Source organism: Equus przewalskii, chromosome 6 (genome assembly GCF_037783145.1).
Source record: "Equus przewalskii isolate Varuska chromosome 6, EquPr2, whole genome shotgun sequence".
Classification (NCBI taxonomy): Eukaryota; Metazoa; Chordata; class Mammalia; order Perissodactyla; family Equidae; genus Equus; species Equus przewalskii.
Window position 1 is genome coordinate 90912601 of NC_091836.1, and position 17640 is coordinate 90930240.

The window sequence follows — 17640 nt, forward strand, 5'->3', positions numbered from 1 at the left end:
AAAATTCCAGGGAGCATTTCAGACTTTCGAGGCAGTGGAATTGGTGAAACCAAAGTCAAGCTCTCCAAACAGTAAAGGGGGCCCAGGTAATATCTGGAGTACAGGTGGAACAGGCAGAAAATTTCATTAATGTAATTGTATGATTTCATGAACGGACAGAGTTGGAAAATAGGATGGCAGGGTAGGGCAGAGGGACCTGGAGGGCCCAGGATGGATGGAGAGATCAGCTGGGCTGGTGGGAGGAAGGGGCCATGGGCACACCCTCTTCATGTCCCCTCCCCCACCCTCTGAAACCCTTTGTGACTCTTCAGTGCTCTGTGATGCAGGCCTGGGATTATAGGCAAGTGCGGACACTCTCAGAGCTCAGTTGCCTCAGGCAGCCTTGCGATTCAGAAAATGGAGTTCAGTCAATGGAATGTTCTCTCATTTCTGAATAGCCATATGGAGTTGTTTTTGAGCATCTGCTCAACATTCTTAGATAGTGACTATAACCTCACCATCGTGTGTGGGTTGTGGTTGCTTCTTCTGTTCCTGTGCTTCCTGGTGGGGATTCCATCTTTACCAACCTTGTGGAAAACCAAAATCTACCAAAAGGTAAGGATCCCTGGGCAAGCCACCAACAGGGATTTTTTATTGTTGTTTCCATTTCTAGTCCCACATTTTTAAATGAGTTGGTCCAGAGAGACTCCTAAGATGGCAAGTCTGAATAGAGGATAGAACATCATCCTTCTAGGGGAATAGGCCAGGCAGGACTAGGGGTTCAGCTGGGACTGTTTCCCATTTAAAACTCACAGACCATCTGGGTGTGGTGGAGGATTCCCGGATAAAATCCCATCAGTGATTTCACGGCCCTGCATTAGGTTATTTAGAGAGTTTGGGATCTGTGTAGGAGAACACTGTTCCCAACACTGGATCACGAGTCACATTCCCATGACGGGCGTCATTCGACCAAACCGTCCTTTGTATTGGGCAGATCAGGAGAGCAGGGCTGAGCCTCTGAGCAGACACTGGAGTGTGAGCTCTGTCCCAGGATACAGGGTCCTATCTGAGGAAGCACAGATGTGACTGGGGGCCTCAGAGTCTATGCCCTCCTTGAGCAGAGGACTTCTGACTGAGAATATCAAGTGTGGACTCTAGCCAAAAATCCTCCTTCGAGTTTTTCAAAGAAGGAAAAATTGAAAGTATCTTATCACCTTTAGAAATTCAGAAAGGGAAAGAACACAAAGTGCTAGTAATAAAAATAGAGAGTGACATTAATCTTGGATGAATATCTGAGTTTCCTAGAGAGAGGAGCAAGCCAACTAAGTCCTCGCTCCTCATTCTTTTCTTTTTGTTCTCAGCGTCAGGGCAGAGCCAAGAGGAGAAGAAAAGGTGGAACATCAAGTGGTAAGGTTCCACCTATCCCACCTGAGCTCTCCAAGGGTGACCCATCCTGTCCTCTCCATGAGGTCCCAGGTCCATGGTCTCTGAGGATGTCAGTCGCTAGATAGAGTCCCTCTCAGAAAATAGAGGCCTCAGAGGAAAGGCTCATGGGAAGGTAGTCAGAACCCGAGACATTTCTCAGATTCCTGCTCTGCCCAGCTCTGGGCATGAAGCAGTGATGGGCCTGGACAATGGGTGTTGCCCAGTGGGTTGCCGTGGGAGACGCCAAGAGTCAGAACTTCTGTGTCCTGACCTTGTGAAACTACGTTGACTTCCTGGATGATCAGACTCCTCTTTGAGGTAACCATTGACCTATGTTCCTCACATGGTGGTTTTGAACATCCCATGGGATAATGTATGTGACAGTACTTTATAAATGAAGCAACAAACACATGTGAACCTTATTAATATTATCATTGACCGTTTGACCACATCTACTGATTCTTGGGGCTTTCAGAGTTAATATCCCGTTAATATCCCAAGGGTCTCCCATAAAGGGACTCCCGTGTAACACCTATGCTTCTACCTTTATTACATGTAATTCACTCTTCTGGTTTCCCAGGTTGGAGAAACTACCAGAGGGAAACAGAGGAGAAAAGGAGGCTAATTTCTATTCTGAAAAGGTGACTAGTCTTTTCTTTCCTGATCCCTCTTTGACATGTTCTCTGCAATTCCAGGGATTCAGTACAGCCTGCAGTAGTCATGGGAGGGGTTTGCCATAGGAACGGGTATGTGAATGAAGGCCTTGGGGTGAGGGCTGCTGAGTGTATGGTGAAGTCATAGATGTGGGGCATTGTGAAGGGGCAGCAGGCTTCAGGTGGCCCCTCCCCTGACAGGCCAGCAGGTCCTCCTTTCCTTGTTCTGGTCCTGGCTACAGTTTTCTACTTCCTGTCTCCCGCAGGCCCCTAGGCCGGCCTCTCGATACCACCCGCATTCGTCAACTATTATGCCCAGACCCCTCCTGTGAGGTGTGTAATAGCACAACTGCTGAAATCAATCGGCTGCTGTTCCTGGAGGACCTGGAAGATGATACTGCCTCTGTGTCCTCTATGGCTTCCACAGCTTCTGGGACTGAGTCATCATTCACTCTGTCCTCTGCCTTCTCAGAAGTCCCTCCAGGAGACCTAACACCATCCCCTCCACCTGACCCTTCCCCACCGCCCCCCTCCGTTCTCTCACCTAACCCAATGACACCCTTAGCTGACTTTCTTTCACCCTCACCACCGGGTCACTCTATGCCACCAGAGCCTATTCCTCCCTTGGAGTCCAAATTCCCAGCAGACCATTCCCCACCCCAACCCATTGCCCTTCCCCCTCTCCCACCACATGACACCCAGGCAACGGGTCCTATTCTCCAACCAGAGGCCACTCTGTCTCTGAATACGATCTTCTCTCTTGACCGCACCCTTTCCCAAGATATTAACCCCTTACCAAATTTGTCCCAGATAATGAATCCCAATGACTCACTGGCTTGTCATCACGCACCACCAAGCCTGTCTGTCTCACCACCGACAGACCACCCTTTAACTGTGACTCAATCTAAATCGGTTTCCATCTTATTGAAGTCTGTTCCAGAGAACTCATCTCCAGATAGCCCTGGTGGGTTGTCCACTTATGTCCCAACAATCAGAGGCACTGACCATTCAAGCCTGTCAATTTCAGAATTATCCTGGTGGCAAGCTTGTGCCAAAGACTTGTTCTTAGCACCTTCCACCTTGGCACCACGTGATTTTAATCGAGAGTTTCTTGCCCTCCATTCTCCAGAGTCCTCTCTGGAGAGACACCCTACAGCTAACCTTATAGAGCCTGGTAACCTCTCATTTCTCAGCCCTCATGTCCTGGCACTCCTGGAGAGACAAGTCCGAAAGAGGAGTGATTTCCTGATGTGGAAGGAAAAGGAGAAGGAGAAGGGCTCTTTTCCAAAACAACTTAGGCCAGGCCACCAACTAAATCCTTCGGGGAAAATGTCAGAGTCAAATGCTGATGAGTGTGACTCAGCATTCTCCCTTCCTTTCTGGAGCAGTGCAGGCAAACCAAAGGAGCTGCACATGCATGAGCAGCCCCCATATCCTAAAATCTTGGAGGACCATTTACAGGAAAAATGTATGCAGCTCTTCTGGGGTCTCCCATCTCTGCACAGCGAGTCCTTGCCCTCTGCTATCCGTGACTCACGTGACTGCACCACAATCTTCCTTTTCAATACCATCTCAAATGCCTCCATGGGCCAAGAATCCCCAGTACCTCTCCATCGCCCACCTCCATCCTTGCCTGAGATCCAGCCCCAACCCTTGCCTCAAACCCTGCCCCAATCCCAGCCCCTACCTCTCACTCAGGTCAAGTCCCAGGCCCACCTTAAATCCCCACTCCCAATCCTACCATCTGGTCCTCTACCCCAGATAAGGATCTGTGGAGTGTGTTACCATAGACCCCCGGATGAATCAGAGTCTCTCACCTCATCTGAAATTCAACAACTGGAATGGAAAGTGTTGCAGAAGCAACAGGAAAGTTTGTGGGGTTCCCCCTCTGTAGTCCAAAGATCTCAGGAAGAATTTTGTTCTTCAGCTCCCAACTTTCCTTACCATCAGGCCTCCCAGGCCCATGCCTCCATCTCCACCCTTCCCGTAGAGTTTCCTCTCAGTGATGAGCTGAGGAAGAAACTGGAACATCACCTTCGAAAGAGGCTCATCCAACACCGGTGGGGCCTGCCCCGCAGGATCTGTGAGTGTCTGTCACTGATGATGCCTCCAAGAGATTTCTCAGAGATAGCTAAGTCAGAAAGCAATCGTGGACTCTCACGGATCTCGGTGAACAAAGATCTAAATGTTGGATTGAGCCAATCCAAAAGCTTCCATGAGAGGGGTTCAGAACTGCTTCAGGTAGAGAAGGAGATGGGGAAGGATCAGGGGCATAGCCCAGAGAACGGCCCAAAAGCTCATCTGTTGAGTGACCCAGAGAGCTCTTCAGATAAGGATCCGGCATATGACTCTGAGAAAGACCTAAATAGTCACATGGCAAGTCTGTCAGGGAAAGCTTCAAGGGCCTTGGAGGAAAGTCTAGATCAGAAACAACTTGAAAATGTCCTGAAAGCACATTTGAGCAAGAAGTTTGAGGAAATCAGTGAGGCTCGGCTCCCTGGGACGGTGCGCAGTTCATGGCATGCTAGCAAGCAGACATTGCTGCTTTCTGACAAATCCCGCACCCAAATAACTCAGAGGAGTTTGCCACCTTCAGTGGGTGGGGACTCCTCCCTGAATACCTTCCAGGAGCTTTGCTTCATTGATTCCAGTGCACAACAGATGATGGAAACCCATATTAAAAGTTTCCGTATGAGGATGGAGTGGGGCCTGCCCTGCAGGGTCCTTGAATCCATACAGGCGTTTAAATTGGAAGATGCTGCATCCCAGTCCTTGCCCTATTTCTACTGTCCCCCCTCAAATAACCCAACTTTGGAAGTCGACTCCAAATCCGAGGGCTTCGAGCCCCATAGAGGAAGCTCTAAATCTGTTCTTCAAGAAAAAGCGGAAACAACAAATTCAGCCCTGGTCCTGGATCGTCTTTGCCCTGCTACATCACCTATGGGCAGGGAAGGACAAGGGGTGCCGAGACAATCACCCTCTGGTATCAACCAAGAGATTGCAGAGGTTGTTCAGAGGAGTAAGGGTGCCAGGCAGACTCATCTGCCTGTCACATGTGGCATCACAGGCAAAACGAGTCAGAAATTTACTCAACTAGGCAACAGATGCCCCCCAGAGCTGCCTGCAAGGCAAGCTGGTGCCAAACCTGAGACAAAAGATGAGAGAGTGAGTTCCAGTGATAGAAGAGAAGGGCGACAGGACAAAAAGATGAAGTCGGAACCCTTTTCCATGTACAACACGGCCAGGGACATATTCAGGGCCAAGGAGCTCAATGCTCTGCAGTCAAAAACTGGTAGTGTGTTGACAACCAGCAAGCCAGGAAGCTCCCAAATGATACGTGAGAATCACAGTAAAATAGAAATTACTGGGACCATTGAAAGCCCTGCACCAAAAAGACAAGTTCCCCAAGACCCAAAGTCATCGGATCTTAAGGAACATCTGTTTGGGGAATTAAAGTCAAAACTAGAGAAGAGGAATCAGAGCCAGGTCCAAGGCCAAGACACTGACAGGTCCCCTGCCTCAGAGAGCTTGACTTACAAGGCCTCACTGACTCATGCCCACGGTGTCTCCAGTGGGGACATGGGAGCTTCCCAGGTGCTGCGTGTCCATCTGGAGGACAGTGGGATCAGCAGGCAGCAGCGGCAGGAGCCTTGGGTCCCTAAGAAAGACCTAAAGAGGTCCGAGGATAAGAAATTCCCACCAGCTACAATGAGACTGAGCCCTCCGGGCCCCAACAAAGAAGAGCTTGGTGGAGGGGATGCAGGGTTGGGGACATCCCAACCTACAAGAAAGAGTTTCCCTACTCAGATCACAGCATCAGAGGAGACGCTTGGGAGCAAGTCTTCCCAGACCTCATCACAGAAGGCACAGCCTCCTCCTGAAAGTCTGTTCAGAAAAAAGATGAACGACATTTTTCAATGGCTTCGTCCTGGGACAAAAGGCAAAAAGCAAGAACATCCCCCGGAAAAGGGCCGCCCCATATCATCTGCACAGAGCAGAGGCCTGGTTAAAGGGAGAGCTGCCGTTACTGGGACCACCACGGCTCAGAAGACCAGGACGGTCCCTGGGAAGTTCCCAGTGGAGAAACTGGGGCAGCGGTGTGCAACAGAGGTCACCCGCCCTCAAGAGCCCCTTCCTTCCCTGAGGAAGTTTGTGAAAACTGAGCAGAAGGCAGAAGAGCAGGCCCAGGCAGAGCCCGTCCAGGGGCATCCTTCCAACTACAGGGCTCCCTCCTGTAAAGTGCCAAACACCAAGTCCTGCCACCAAGAAGTTGTCTTTGCTGGCCAGAATTATCCTACATGTTCTAGACGGATCAGAGACCAGAACAGACACCCTCAGAAAGTCGTGGCGTTTAAAGATCAGCTATTGGATCAGAAGCGTCCCTTATCTGTGCCCCGCAGGGAGCATGTGCCCCATCCAAGCTCCACCTGCAGGCGTCAAGCCGGCCCAGGGGCCTCCAGCTGTTCTCACCACTGCTAAAGGCACTATGTTTAGGGATCCGTCTCTACGTCAACAGAAAACGCTTTTCCAGCGTTTCGAGAGCGGAAAATTTCCCACCACAAAATAATTCCTTCTCGTGGAGAATATTAATTCTCCCCAATAAATGATTCTCTAATAATAGTGATGTCTTTTCTGTGTCCTGTGTTGGGGGCATGGGTTTCAGGTAACTCAGGGCTTGTGCTTAGGGAAAAGGAGGAGTGAGTTCAGCTCTTACTGATTGCTTCCTCTGGCTTCTGAAAGGTCACCAGTGCTCTGCAGCTCTTGTTGACAAAGCGATATCACGTGCCCCCAAAAGCCCATTTCCTCCCTGATGAAGTTTGAGGAGGTGGGCTCTGCCTCCTGCCTCTTCGCTTAGCCTTAACGAAAGTGTAGAGCAGCCCACACCTTCCGCTCACTGAATGTTTTACATCCTTCAGAGAGTAGGGAAGACAGGTGTTCTCTATCCGAAGAGGGTCAAGAATAGGTATGCAATTCATAAAACAACAATGAAGAAAAAACAGTGGCTTCATCATGATTTAGAGGTCAGTGACCAGAGGACCCCACAGGGGGTGAACCCTAAATGGGATTTGGGGGGTGGGGGAGGGTATTGCTGCAGTGGATCCTGGGCTGGTGGGGGAGGGGCTAGCAACAGCACAGACACGCCTTAAGAATCTGTCATGTGAGTCATATTAATGTGTTAGGGAAGAATACTTTAAACTTTACACTGAGGTTTCCCTACTGGAAAGGCACCTGGGGGAAGTGGTTCCCCTCTGTAGGTATTTCTTCAGACTGCCAAATGATATTTTGTTGCAGAGCAAAAGCATCACTCAGCTGCCAGTAGTAACAATGTTGACCAAGTAGCCACCTACCTCCCAGGATAAAATAAAGCTGAGAGTAAGGAAAAGATGACTTGGAGTAAGCCAGGAGGAAAGAAAAAATGAAGAGGGGAAAGAAGGACCTTGCTGGTAGAACAAAGCTTTATGCCACATCATCATCCATATGGTGACCCTGTCCTGTTCCCCCCGCCCCCTCCTCAATCTGATCCAGGCATCACCACCTTGAGGCTGATCCAGGCACTGCACAGCACACTGATGCCTTATTCCAAAAAGGCACTGGGCTGTTCTTTGAATACTAAACACTATCTGCAGGGAGGTCATCAGGCATGGCATCCCCCTCTTTGGGAAGGTGATCTTGCTGCCTTCCGTCCATCTATGCTTAATAGGAATATACAAGATCTTGCCCTTAATGTGTACAGTTCACCTATCAGGATGGAAGTGCCGCCTCTGATATTCACGGCCTTGGTGGAGCCATGGTTGGTCTCCCCCAGAACAGCTGGTGTTTCATTTCACGACAAGAATACTAAGAAATATTATTCTTACATATTTTTCTCAAGAAGATATTTACATTTAATGATTTAGGATAACTCAAAGTTCTCAGAATTGTTTTTAAAAAAAAGATATGTTATTAAGTCTATGCATATTAGAATTTTGCCTAACAGACATTTTCAGTTAGAAGGAATTATTATACTCCTAACTGAAAATATTTTAGAGATTCTAAAAAACACTTTGAAAGGTATATGGATGAAAATATAGAGCCAAAGATTTATTCTTAACATAATATTATTTCTTGAGAGGAACACAGAAAATTGAAATTACCTGCAACTTATACACAAATTGTGAAAGGATTTTAGACATAATATTCTCACATTAATAGCCATTTCTATGCTCTTTAGAAACTATTTAGACAATAGAGTGAAGAGTCCTTGTGCTTTAAAATAACCTGGAATGATATGAATCACATCTACATGTAGGATATTCTGCCAACGTTGCTGCTTTCTACATGTAGGACATGGTGCCAAGCACGTGATTTGTTTTTCTTGATGTTTTCTTCACTTCTACCTGATGAATAAGATGACTTTTGTTCAGGATGAAGAAACCGAAGACTACAGAGGTCATTGACTTACCTGATGTTACACAGATATTATGTCCTGGAATCGGAAATCAAATTTAAGCAGTTGACTCAGGAAGCCACATGGTTAAGCATATGTCATTCAGTCCCTGTAAATATTTTTGCAGAAACATGCCATATTTAACTGATTCCCTACAGAAGATCATGGACTATTTTGCCCAATTTTGACTATTATAAGCAACACTATGTTTGATTTTTAACGTTTCCACCGGTCACATTCTATATCTAAACACATATTACCTCATATTTCTGGTAATGAGTTTAAAATGAACTGAAATCACTCCATATTTTCTCCTCAAAAGAAGCTGGTCTACTCCTCATTCTTCCCTTTGATGTCTAAGAAAAGGAGATCAAATTTCTATCACCTATGGTGGAATTACTAAGTCTGCACAAGGTATGAATAAAAAAATAAAGAATAATACATATGAGCACAGATGAAGAAATATCAGGGGTAACATCTAAGTTCAATGAGGGCAGTGGCCATATAACCTTTAATTTGACAACAAATTCTCAACAGGGGTACTCTAACTAAACACTTGTCGAACGACTGAATAGAAATAGATCCTTTCTACAAAAACACATAGCCAAGTTAAAAGCCTGCAATAAATAATAATAGCTCCCATTATGCAAAACGAAAGATGCACCAAGATGGAGCTAATCATTTTATGTGGATTTTGTAATTTAATCTCTATCCTTAAAAAGTGGATATTATAATTGACTCCGTTACATAGATGAGCAAATTAAAGCTCAACTACTTTACTCAATGTCAAATACAGCAGGTAAGTTGAAAGCCCAGGATATGAACCCAATAACAGATGCCTAACCCCATGTGTTTACATACATTGTACTATCCTGCCCCTATAATAAGCAGCTTGACAGATAATTTAACAGCCTTTGAACATAGAACGACTTTGTCTTGGCAAAGCATCCTCACATAGGAGGATTTATTTTCTCCTATGCATGTCGCATATAATATGAATAGGATTTAAGCTTTTCACAGTTAGATAATTTTGGCTAGGTCCGTCTTCCTCTTCTGCTCGCCCCTGGATTCCAGGTCTACTTGAGCTGCCTGGGACATCACGAGTAGTGTTAGACATGAACTTGTGCTGCTCTTTCATCTCTGCTATTGATAGACTGTGTTCATTCATCACCAAGTCACCCTCCTCCAGGGCCACAAGAGGATGAAGGACCAGATTTAAAAAAAAAATTAGATATGAAGATGGAGCATGGAGAATTTTCGGATCACAGGTTCCTAAAAGTAGCAGATTTCATGGTCCCTGTCATGTACATCAGACATTTCCAAACTCTCTCAAGGCCCCAACTTTACTGGTGTTCACAAATACACTCAAACACAACACATACATCCAACACAAAAGAAGGGACTTGGGTCAACTAAATTTGAGAAATGTTGGTTTAACGGAAGTTCAATTTTTCTTTACTTCAAGTCTTAAGAGAGTCTATAACATGCCAACAACTAATGTGCAATGTCAAAGGACAAAGCCTGATGTCTTTCCCAAAGCTGTTTAATCCTTAATCCCTTAATACCCGATCAGTATTCTGTATGATATACTTTGGGAAATACTGGTTGACTAATTTCAGAATTCCTTAAAGAACTTTCACAGCCACACTGAGGATTAGCTAATGCATTATTAACAGACCTGATAGTAGAGTCAAAATTAGGCTATCTTTCCATAATTTCAAAGGCAATTTCAGATCCCAGTGTCATTTTAAGAAATGGATTACTTTTTAAAAATGCTCCGTCTCCAGTGATCTTGACAGCAGAAAGAATGACATTGTGTGGATGGGAAAGGACATTGATGTCTATGAACAGAGGATTAATTCAAAAGAATCAGACTCTAAATGCTAACAAATTTTAGAAATAATTCAACTGATTTATTTTGCTTATATTTTTCAGGCTTTTTTGTAAATCTAAAAGTGATATTGATAAGACTCCAGGCTAAAAGAATATTTTCTCTGTGTGTATGACACAACATAACTAGTGAAAATAAAACATTATGACATAACATAAATACAGCTTTCTGTTAGTAGTTGAACAAAAAACAATAATGGAATATCTTAAATTTAATACTGTCTTAGACCGAAAAACTACAGTAGTTTCTATTTTCAGATGAAGAAACTGAGGTTTAGTAATAAGACCCTTATCCAGGAAGTTAGGGTCCAAAAAGACATAGAGCGATTAAATAGTTTCAACAAACCATAGAGACCTACTGCTTGCCTCATAAATTGTTATACTGAAACTACCTAGGAGCGAGGATGTAAGCATACAGCAGGCTGCTGTATCAGAGGGTTCTGCATCCTCAGGTTCAAACAACTGCAGATTGAAAGGCCTAGGATAGTTGTGTCTGTACTGAACGTGTACAGATTTCTCTTTCTTGTTATTATTCCCTAAACAACACAGCATAACAGCTATTTACATAGCGCTTACAATGTATTAGGTATTATAAGTAATCCAGAGATGACTTAAAGTCCACAGGAGGATGTGCGTAGGCTATATGCAAATACTAACCCATTTTATGCAAGGGATTTGAGCATCCACGGATTCTGGTATCTGCGGGGCTCCTGGAAGCAATTCCCTGCAGATACCAAAGGACCACAGTATATCAAAACAAGTCATTTGAGAAGCAGAGGTATGCTCCTGGGGAAGGCATCCTCTGACTCAGTCACTCTGCGGCAGGATGATAAAGAAGACAAAGGAGTGTGCTGGGTTAGCACTGGTTATCCTCTTTGACATTTGGCATTCAGCTCAACTGGAGAAAAATGTGTGGAACCAGCAGCAAATCTTCTCTTCCTCCTGTGAATTCCTTGGATCTACCTTCTTACAGGAAGTAAATTAATCAACCAAAAACCAATAATCGGGGGCCGGCCAGGTGGCGCAGCAGTTAAGTTCGCGGGTTCTGTTTCAGCGGCCCAGGGTTCGCCGGTTCAGATCCCGGGTGCAGACATACGCGCCTCTTATAAAGCCATGCTATGGCAGGCGTCCCACATATAAAGTAGAGGGAGATGGGCAGGGATGTTAGCCCAGGGCCAGCCTTCCTCAAAAAAAGAAAAAAAAAAATCAATAATCTACCTTCTTACAGGAAATATTCAATCAATACAAGTCCTTCTTTCAGGACTGATAGACTATGTTTCGTATATGATGTTTTATATATAAAAGTGTTTAAAACAAATTAAACCATTATTTTATAAACATGTCATTGTCTTTCACTCATATGTGCCTTCACGTACGTTGGACCCTGGGCCAGGAATCCCCTTCCTGCTTCCAACCCCATTGTCATCCAAGCCCCAGTGCCAGTGAAAAGTTCTTATTCTACAAAGCTTTTCTTGTCTTGTCTCTCCTAGTTTCTCCCTCCACCGAGATACTGTTTACTACATTGTAATGCCTCTCTGATGTCGTTATGTTTGTGTATATCTGCCTCTTTTGGTAACTTGTGAGCTCTTTTGTGAACTCCTGGGCTTAGCATTGTACGTAAGTCACGGTAGCTCTAAAGCAAATTATTATTACATACCATCTAAAAGATGATTCAATCTGGAATTTTACTCTGAATTTTTCAGCTTTGATCAGGAGCCCTACGGCAAAATATTGTATGGAATTTTAAATGAATTAGGAAAAAGAAATTATTTTTAGAGTAATAAGGAAGAGAAATAAATATTCTCACATTTCAGCTCTCTGTTCAAATTGAAGAAGTTTATGTTTCTATAAATCTTCACACTGGTAATGTAATCTGGTCACCTTGGCTTACTTATTTTAGTAGATGTTCCTGGGGGGTCTAAGATCTTTCCATTTTTACTGTAAAGTTATTTTAAATGTATTAGAGAAAAGAAAATAATAAAAATGTACTCACCTTTCTTCACTCCAATATAAATTATCTATTGGAGAAATTGATAGGAATTCCCTCAAGGAGAAATAATGAAGCGATTGTTTGACTTAATCTCATTTGTACAAATACGTCTCTGGGATGGGACTTGATGCTCTATTTTGTTCTTTGGAGGACAAAGAAAGCTTCTAGTGGAACCTGGAAATAAGATTCTGGCTATAAGGGGAATAAGATTGGTCTCTGAGAGTTTAGGGATAAGGGAGAAAGTTTTCTAAACCAGGTAAAACTGCTATCCAGATTAATCTGTTTAAAGAAACAAGATATCAATAAAAGGAAGCAGCCAGTTTAGAAATCAAGGTTTATGTTATCTACCACTTCTTGACTTTCCTCTAACTTTTTGCTCACCAGGGAATCCTCTCATTACTATTATGAGTTCCCACATGGCTAGATATATGAAATTGTATCTGTGTGTGTATGTGCATGTGTGTTCAGGTCATTGGGGCAACTCTAGCCATAAGCATCTCCACTCCCAGGGAAAGACTAAGGATAGCCCCTGAGCTGTGGTAAATTCCCTGAGAAGGGGCCACTGTGTCACTTGGCCTTCTTTTGCTGAATGCACTCTCCTCACCAGCACTGACGTAACTGGCCTTCCAACTTCGAATATTCCTTTGGCTTTTATTCTGTCTGCAACTGCATCACTACATGTGTTTGCCTTTCTCTAGGAACTGGCAAATCAGGACCTGAGTAGCCACAGAGAGGATATTCATTTCACCTTTCTAGAATCCAAGAGACAGGCTTGATTTTATGTTTGGCTGGAATTCAGTTATTAACTGAATTAACATTTCCTCAAAACGTGAGCGCTATGACTTAGCTCTCAAATGAGAGCTGTAGGGGACCCCCTTAAACATAACACAATGCCACTTCCTAAAACAATTTTATTTTGACAACATCATGAAAGCGAAGGTTACTAGAGGGTCATAAAGAGCCTCAGAATCAGCTTTTGCCTGCAGTTTTCTCCAGATAAAACGTCTTGCCTCGATGGCTGTAAAGTGATGGCTTGGCTCCCTCTGGAAGGCAATCCCTCACTCTCCCTGAGCCCTCTCTCCCAGGGGGCAGAAGTCTTCAGACTGAACTCATGTATTTTTTAATGAGTCGCTTATTGAACAGTTTTGACTCTACTCCCAGGCTAGCTTTGTTCCTGAGCAGAAATTAAATTTTTTTGATTTGATCTTAAAAAATAATGTTCTGAGATGAGTGTGATGTACCAAAGACATTCAGATTCTTAGTGCAGAACAGAGTAGAATTTAATTCTATGTACTACTCACACATCTTGCAATGGCATTTGTTCCTTCCTACCTTCCTTTTTTAGCATATGATCCAAAAATATAGTGGTCTTCTTCTAGAACATCACACTGACAGATCTATGCAAACTAGTGAGTTTGAAGCGCTTGTGAATAAAATATTTCTTAGGTCAGGCCTGGACTTTATGTTACTATTTCTATTTTCACTGTGTAATTTTTAACTTAAATCTTTACTGCTTCATTCTCTCTTTTTGAAGAGATCCAATGCATTAATTTCATGCCAATAAGACAGCTGACTTTAGCAATTTTACAGTGCAAAAATTGGCTTGTGAAAAATTTTACTGGCTGAGTGATCCAGTAACAGAGCAGTTCATGATTGAAGGAGGAGGAGAAAATATAAAGGGTATAAACATATCTATAAACCTTTAAAAAGTACGGCCACTGTTAGTTTCATTTCCATGCCCAGCAAAAAGATTTTTAGGCTTTTCTACTTCTCTTTGAATGAGCAGACCTCAGAGATCAGTGGTTGTCAAAGTGTGAATCCAAAGCCAGCTGCACTGCATTGATGTCAACTGGAAACTTATTTGAAAAGCATATCCTAAGGCTCCAACCCAGACCTACAGAATCAGCTCAGGAATTTGCTCCCAGCAATCTGTGTCCCTAACCAGCTCCCCAAGTGACTCTGATACACACTACAGTCTGAGAGCCACTAACTCGATGTGATGACTCACTTTGGAGAGCTTTCTCATCCCCATCCGATAAGCACATCACTATATTGTGTACTGCCTCCCCTGCCTAGGGTGTCACTGCTCTAACAGCACCCTGCCAAGAAAGGCCTTTCCATCCAATAAGCACTATAGAATTATCTATGTTTTCTCCTTTAGAGATATTAACTTATTCATAAGTTTTGAAATAAAAAAATATTTGTAAATTTACAATAATACTCCTGTTTCCAGATACCATTTACGTTATGTTTGCTTAGAGTTCTTAAAGCTGTCTATTTACAGAATTAGTTTAACTAAGAAAAAAAATGCTAACAAAACATAGGAGAGGGCTGGCCCAATGGCACAGCAGTTAAGTTTGCACGTTCTGCTTCACCATCCCAGGGTTCGCCGGTTTGGATCCTGGGTGAGGACCTATGCAGTTCTTGTCAAGCCATGCTTCGGTAGGCGTCACACATATAAAGCAGAGGAAGATGGGCATGGATGTTAGCTCAGGGCCCACCTTCCTCAGCAAAAATAGGAGGATTGGCAGTAGATGTTAGCTCAAGGCTAATCTTCCTAAAACAAACAAACAAACAACATAGGAGAGATTATTGAACTTTAAGATATTTTTAGAACTTGATTTATTGGCATTAAAATATTTACTGATTACTATTTTATTCAGTTATTGCCACAATAAAGCTCTATAAGACACTTCTTTCAAACTCAATACTCAATAAAAATTAATTCTTGCTGGTGCATCGTGATCATCTGGGGGCTGACTTACCTTGGCTGGCCTATTTGGGTCTTGTCTACAAGTTGCAAGATGCATCTCTTATCCTTTCTCGATTAGCAAGATACCTAGAGCACATTCTTCTCACAGCAGTGGTAGAAGTGCATGTGAGATTAAGGAGGAAAAAAAAAGGATACCTTGGGAAGATTCAGGCTGGACACATTGCCACTTCCATCTACATTTCACTGGCAAAAGGCAGTCACATGGCCATAGCCAACATCAGTGAGGAAGGAAAATATATTCCATCTCTAGAGGGAGAAACTGCAAAATCATATGACAAAGCCTACACATTAAGGGTAGGGTGAAGTACTGAGTACAATAATGTAATTTCCATATGTACCCACTGAAGCCAGTTGCTTTTCCAAGCATGGAGACTGCAGAAGTAAATAAAATAAATCCCTTTCTTCTTTGAAGCTTATATTCTAGTGGGGGATATAGACATGAAACAGATATTATGACAGGTACTAAGAAAGAAGTACTTGAAAGAAAATAAAGCAGATAAGAGAATAGAAAGTAATGGGAAGGAGGGGAATTATTACTTTAAATAGAGAGGTAAGGGCAGGACTCTGAGGAAGTGACTTTTGAGTGGAAATCTAGAGAGAAAGGAAGGGATAAGAGATTAGAATTCCTTAAGAAAGAGCCTTCCCAGCAGAATTACAAAGTGCAACGACCCTGGATGTAATATGCTTGACATGTCTGAGGAACAGTAAGGAGACCAGGGTGGCTCTGGTGCATTGATGGGGGAGGGCGGGAGAAAATGAGCACAAACAGGTAGACAGGATCTGATCATATGGAGTTTGGAAGTTATGGTATAGAATTTGGATTTTAATCTACAGACGATGACAAGCCTCCAGAGGATTTCTAGCAGAGATATCATATATGTAAACTTTAAAAGGATACTTCAAGATGCATTATGGAGAATAGACTAGGGCGAGTGACGTGTAAGAACACAATTTGTAATTTGGTTATCACATTTTCAAGATTTATAAGAGATATTACAAGTTTTAATATGCATGGTTTGAAGATTGTGTCTTCTCTTGGAATCACATAAATTCTGCTATTTGAATAGTCATTGTTCACTGTGATCCTGGGAACAATTAAGAATAGACAACTAGTCAGGCTTGTACAAACTTGGAATAGTTAATTGCTGCCATGATAATTGTTTAATCATGTAATAAGTTTTTACATGTATCTTGCATAGTTTCTTCTATGGACTGAATTAAGTCTCCACGAAAATTTATATGCTGACACCCTATCACCCAATGTGGTGCTATTGGGAGATGGCACCTTTGGGAGATAATCAGGTTTAGATGAGCTCAAAAGGATGGGGCCCTCATGATGGGATCAATGTCCTCATAAGAAGAGGAAGAAAGATCAGAGCTCTCTCTCTCACGCATGAGGACAGTGATAAGGATGTCGTCTGCAAGCCAGGAAGAGGGCTCTCACCAGGAACAGAATGGGCCGACATCTTGAAAAGAAAAGAAAGACTTATAGACAGCCATATAGGTCAGCTATTCAACTGTACTGGATGAGTGGGAAAATTTTGCAGAGGTCAGAGTCAAAAGAGACTAACCAGAGGTAATTAATTGAAAGGGCAGCCATGAGTCTTGAACAGGACTTCCACAAACAGGTCAGAAGAAGGAGCAATAACACAGAATGACCAAAGACTGCTTAGAGAGCCACAGATCGTAAGAGGCATGCAACCATCAGAAACAGAGTGAACCAGAGGCTCTGAGCTAGAGGAAAGACTGAGAGTAGACTTTGCTGGACACAGAGAATCCCCTTAAACAAGGGCATGCTATATAAAGCCATGAGAGAACTTACAGCTAACATGATGCTATCTTTCCCAGGAAGCAGGAATATTTCAATATATTTGAGAAATAACCTTTTAGATTTTGCTGGAACACTTTCCAACATGAAAAGTTCACTCTCCATACAAGAGTCAAATCTACTCTTGGATAAACCTCATGGTCAGAAAGTTGTTCCTTATATTTACAACGCCTCTGTAAGTCCTACCAGGTGTTCGTTTTTCTTACCCTCTGGAAGCTCAGTTTGAGGCAGAAACATTCAGATCTTCAAAGCCATTCTCCTTCACGTGTTTATTCAGAGACTTGTGGCTCCAGCAGATCTCAGGGCCTTGTCACTTCCCTACACATTCCATCAGCTAGAATTTAGTCACACAGCTCTACCAAATTGACAAAGAATGTGTGAAATGTAGTCTACTTGTGCCCCACAGTGCAGGGCAGAATGGATTTATTATGTAAAGGTACATGTACGCATCTAAATAAGCAGTGTGGAGCCATTGAAGCTGTTGTCAAGCTGGGGAGTGACAGCAAAATTAGAAAGGGTGTATATGCTCCTTACAATGAAGAAAATGAACTATGATGATGCACCGAGAGGACTTTTGTCTATATTTAACTCAATGCAGAAAAATTAGTCAACTGACAATTAGGCTCTTACTTTTGCATCTAGAACCAACAGCACATGGTGACCATGATATCACCT

General features: G+C 43.4%; 1 protein-coding gene across 1 annotated transcript; it reads left to right on the forward strand.

Annotated features, from left to right (window-relative positions):
- The first annotated feature begins 314 nt into the window (after positions 1-314).
- LOC139084012 (spermatogenesis-associated protein 31D4-like) lies at positions 315-6677 on the forward strand. The gene is made up of 4 exons (XM_070624540.1): positions 315-594; positions 1341-1386; positions 1985-2045; positions 2324-6677. Exons 1-4 carry the CDS (start codon positions 397-399, stop codon positions 6534-6536), a joined length of 4518 nt encoding a protein of 1505 aa, XP_070480641.1. The 5' UTR covers positions 315-396; the 3' UTR covers positions 6537-6677.
- Positions 6678-17640: the final 10963 nt, after the last annotated feature.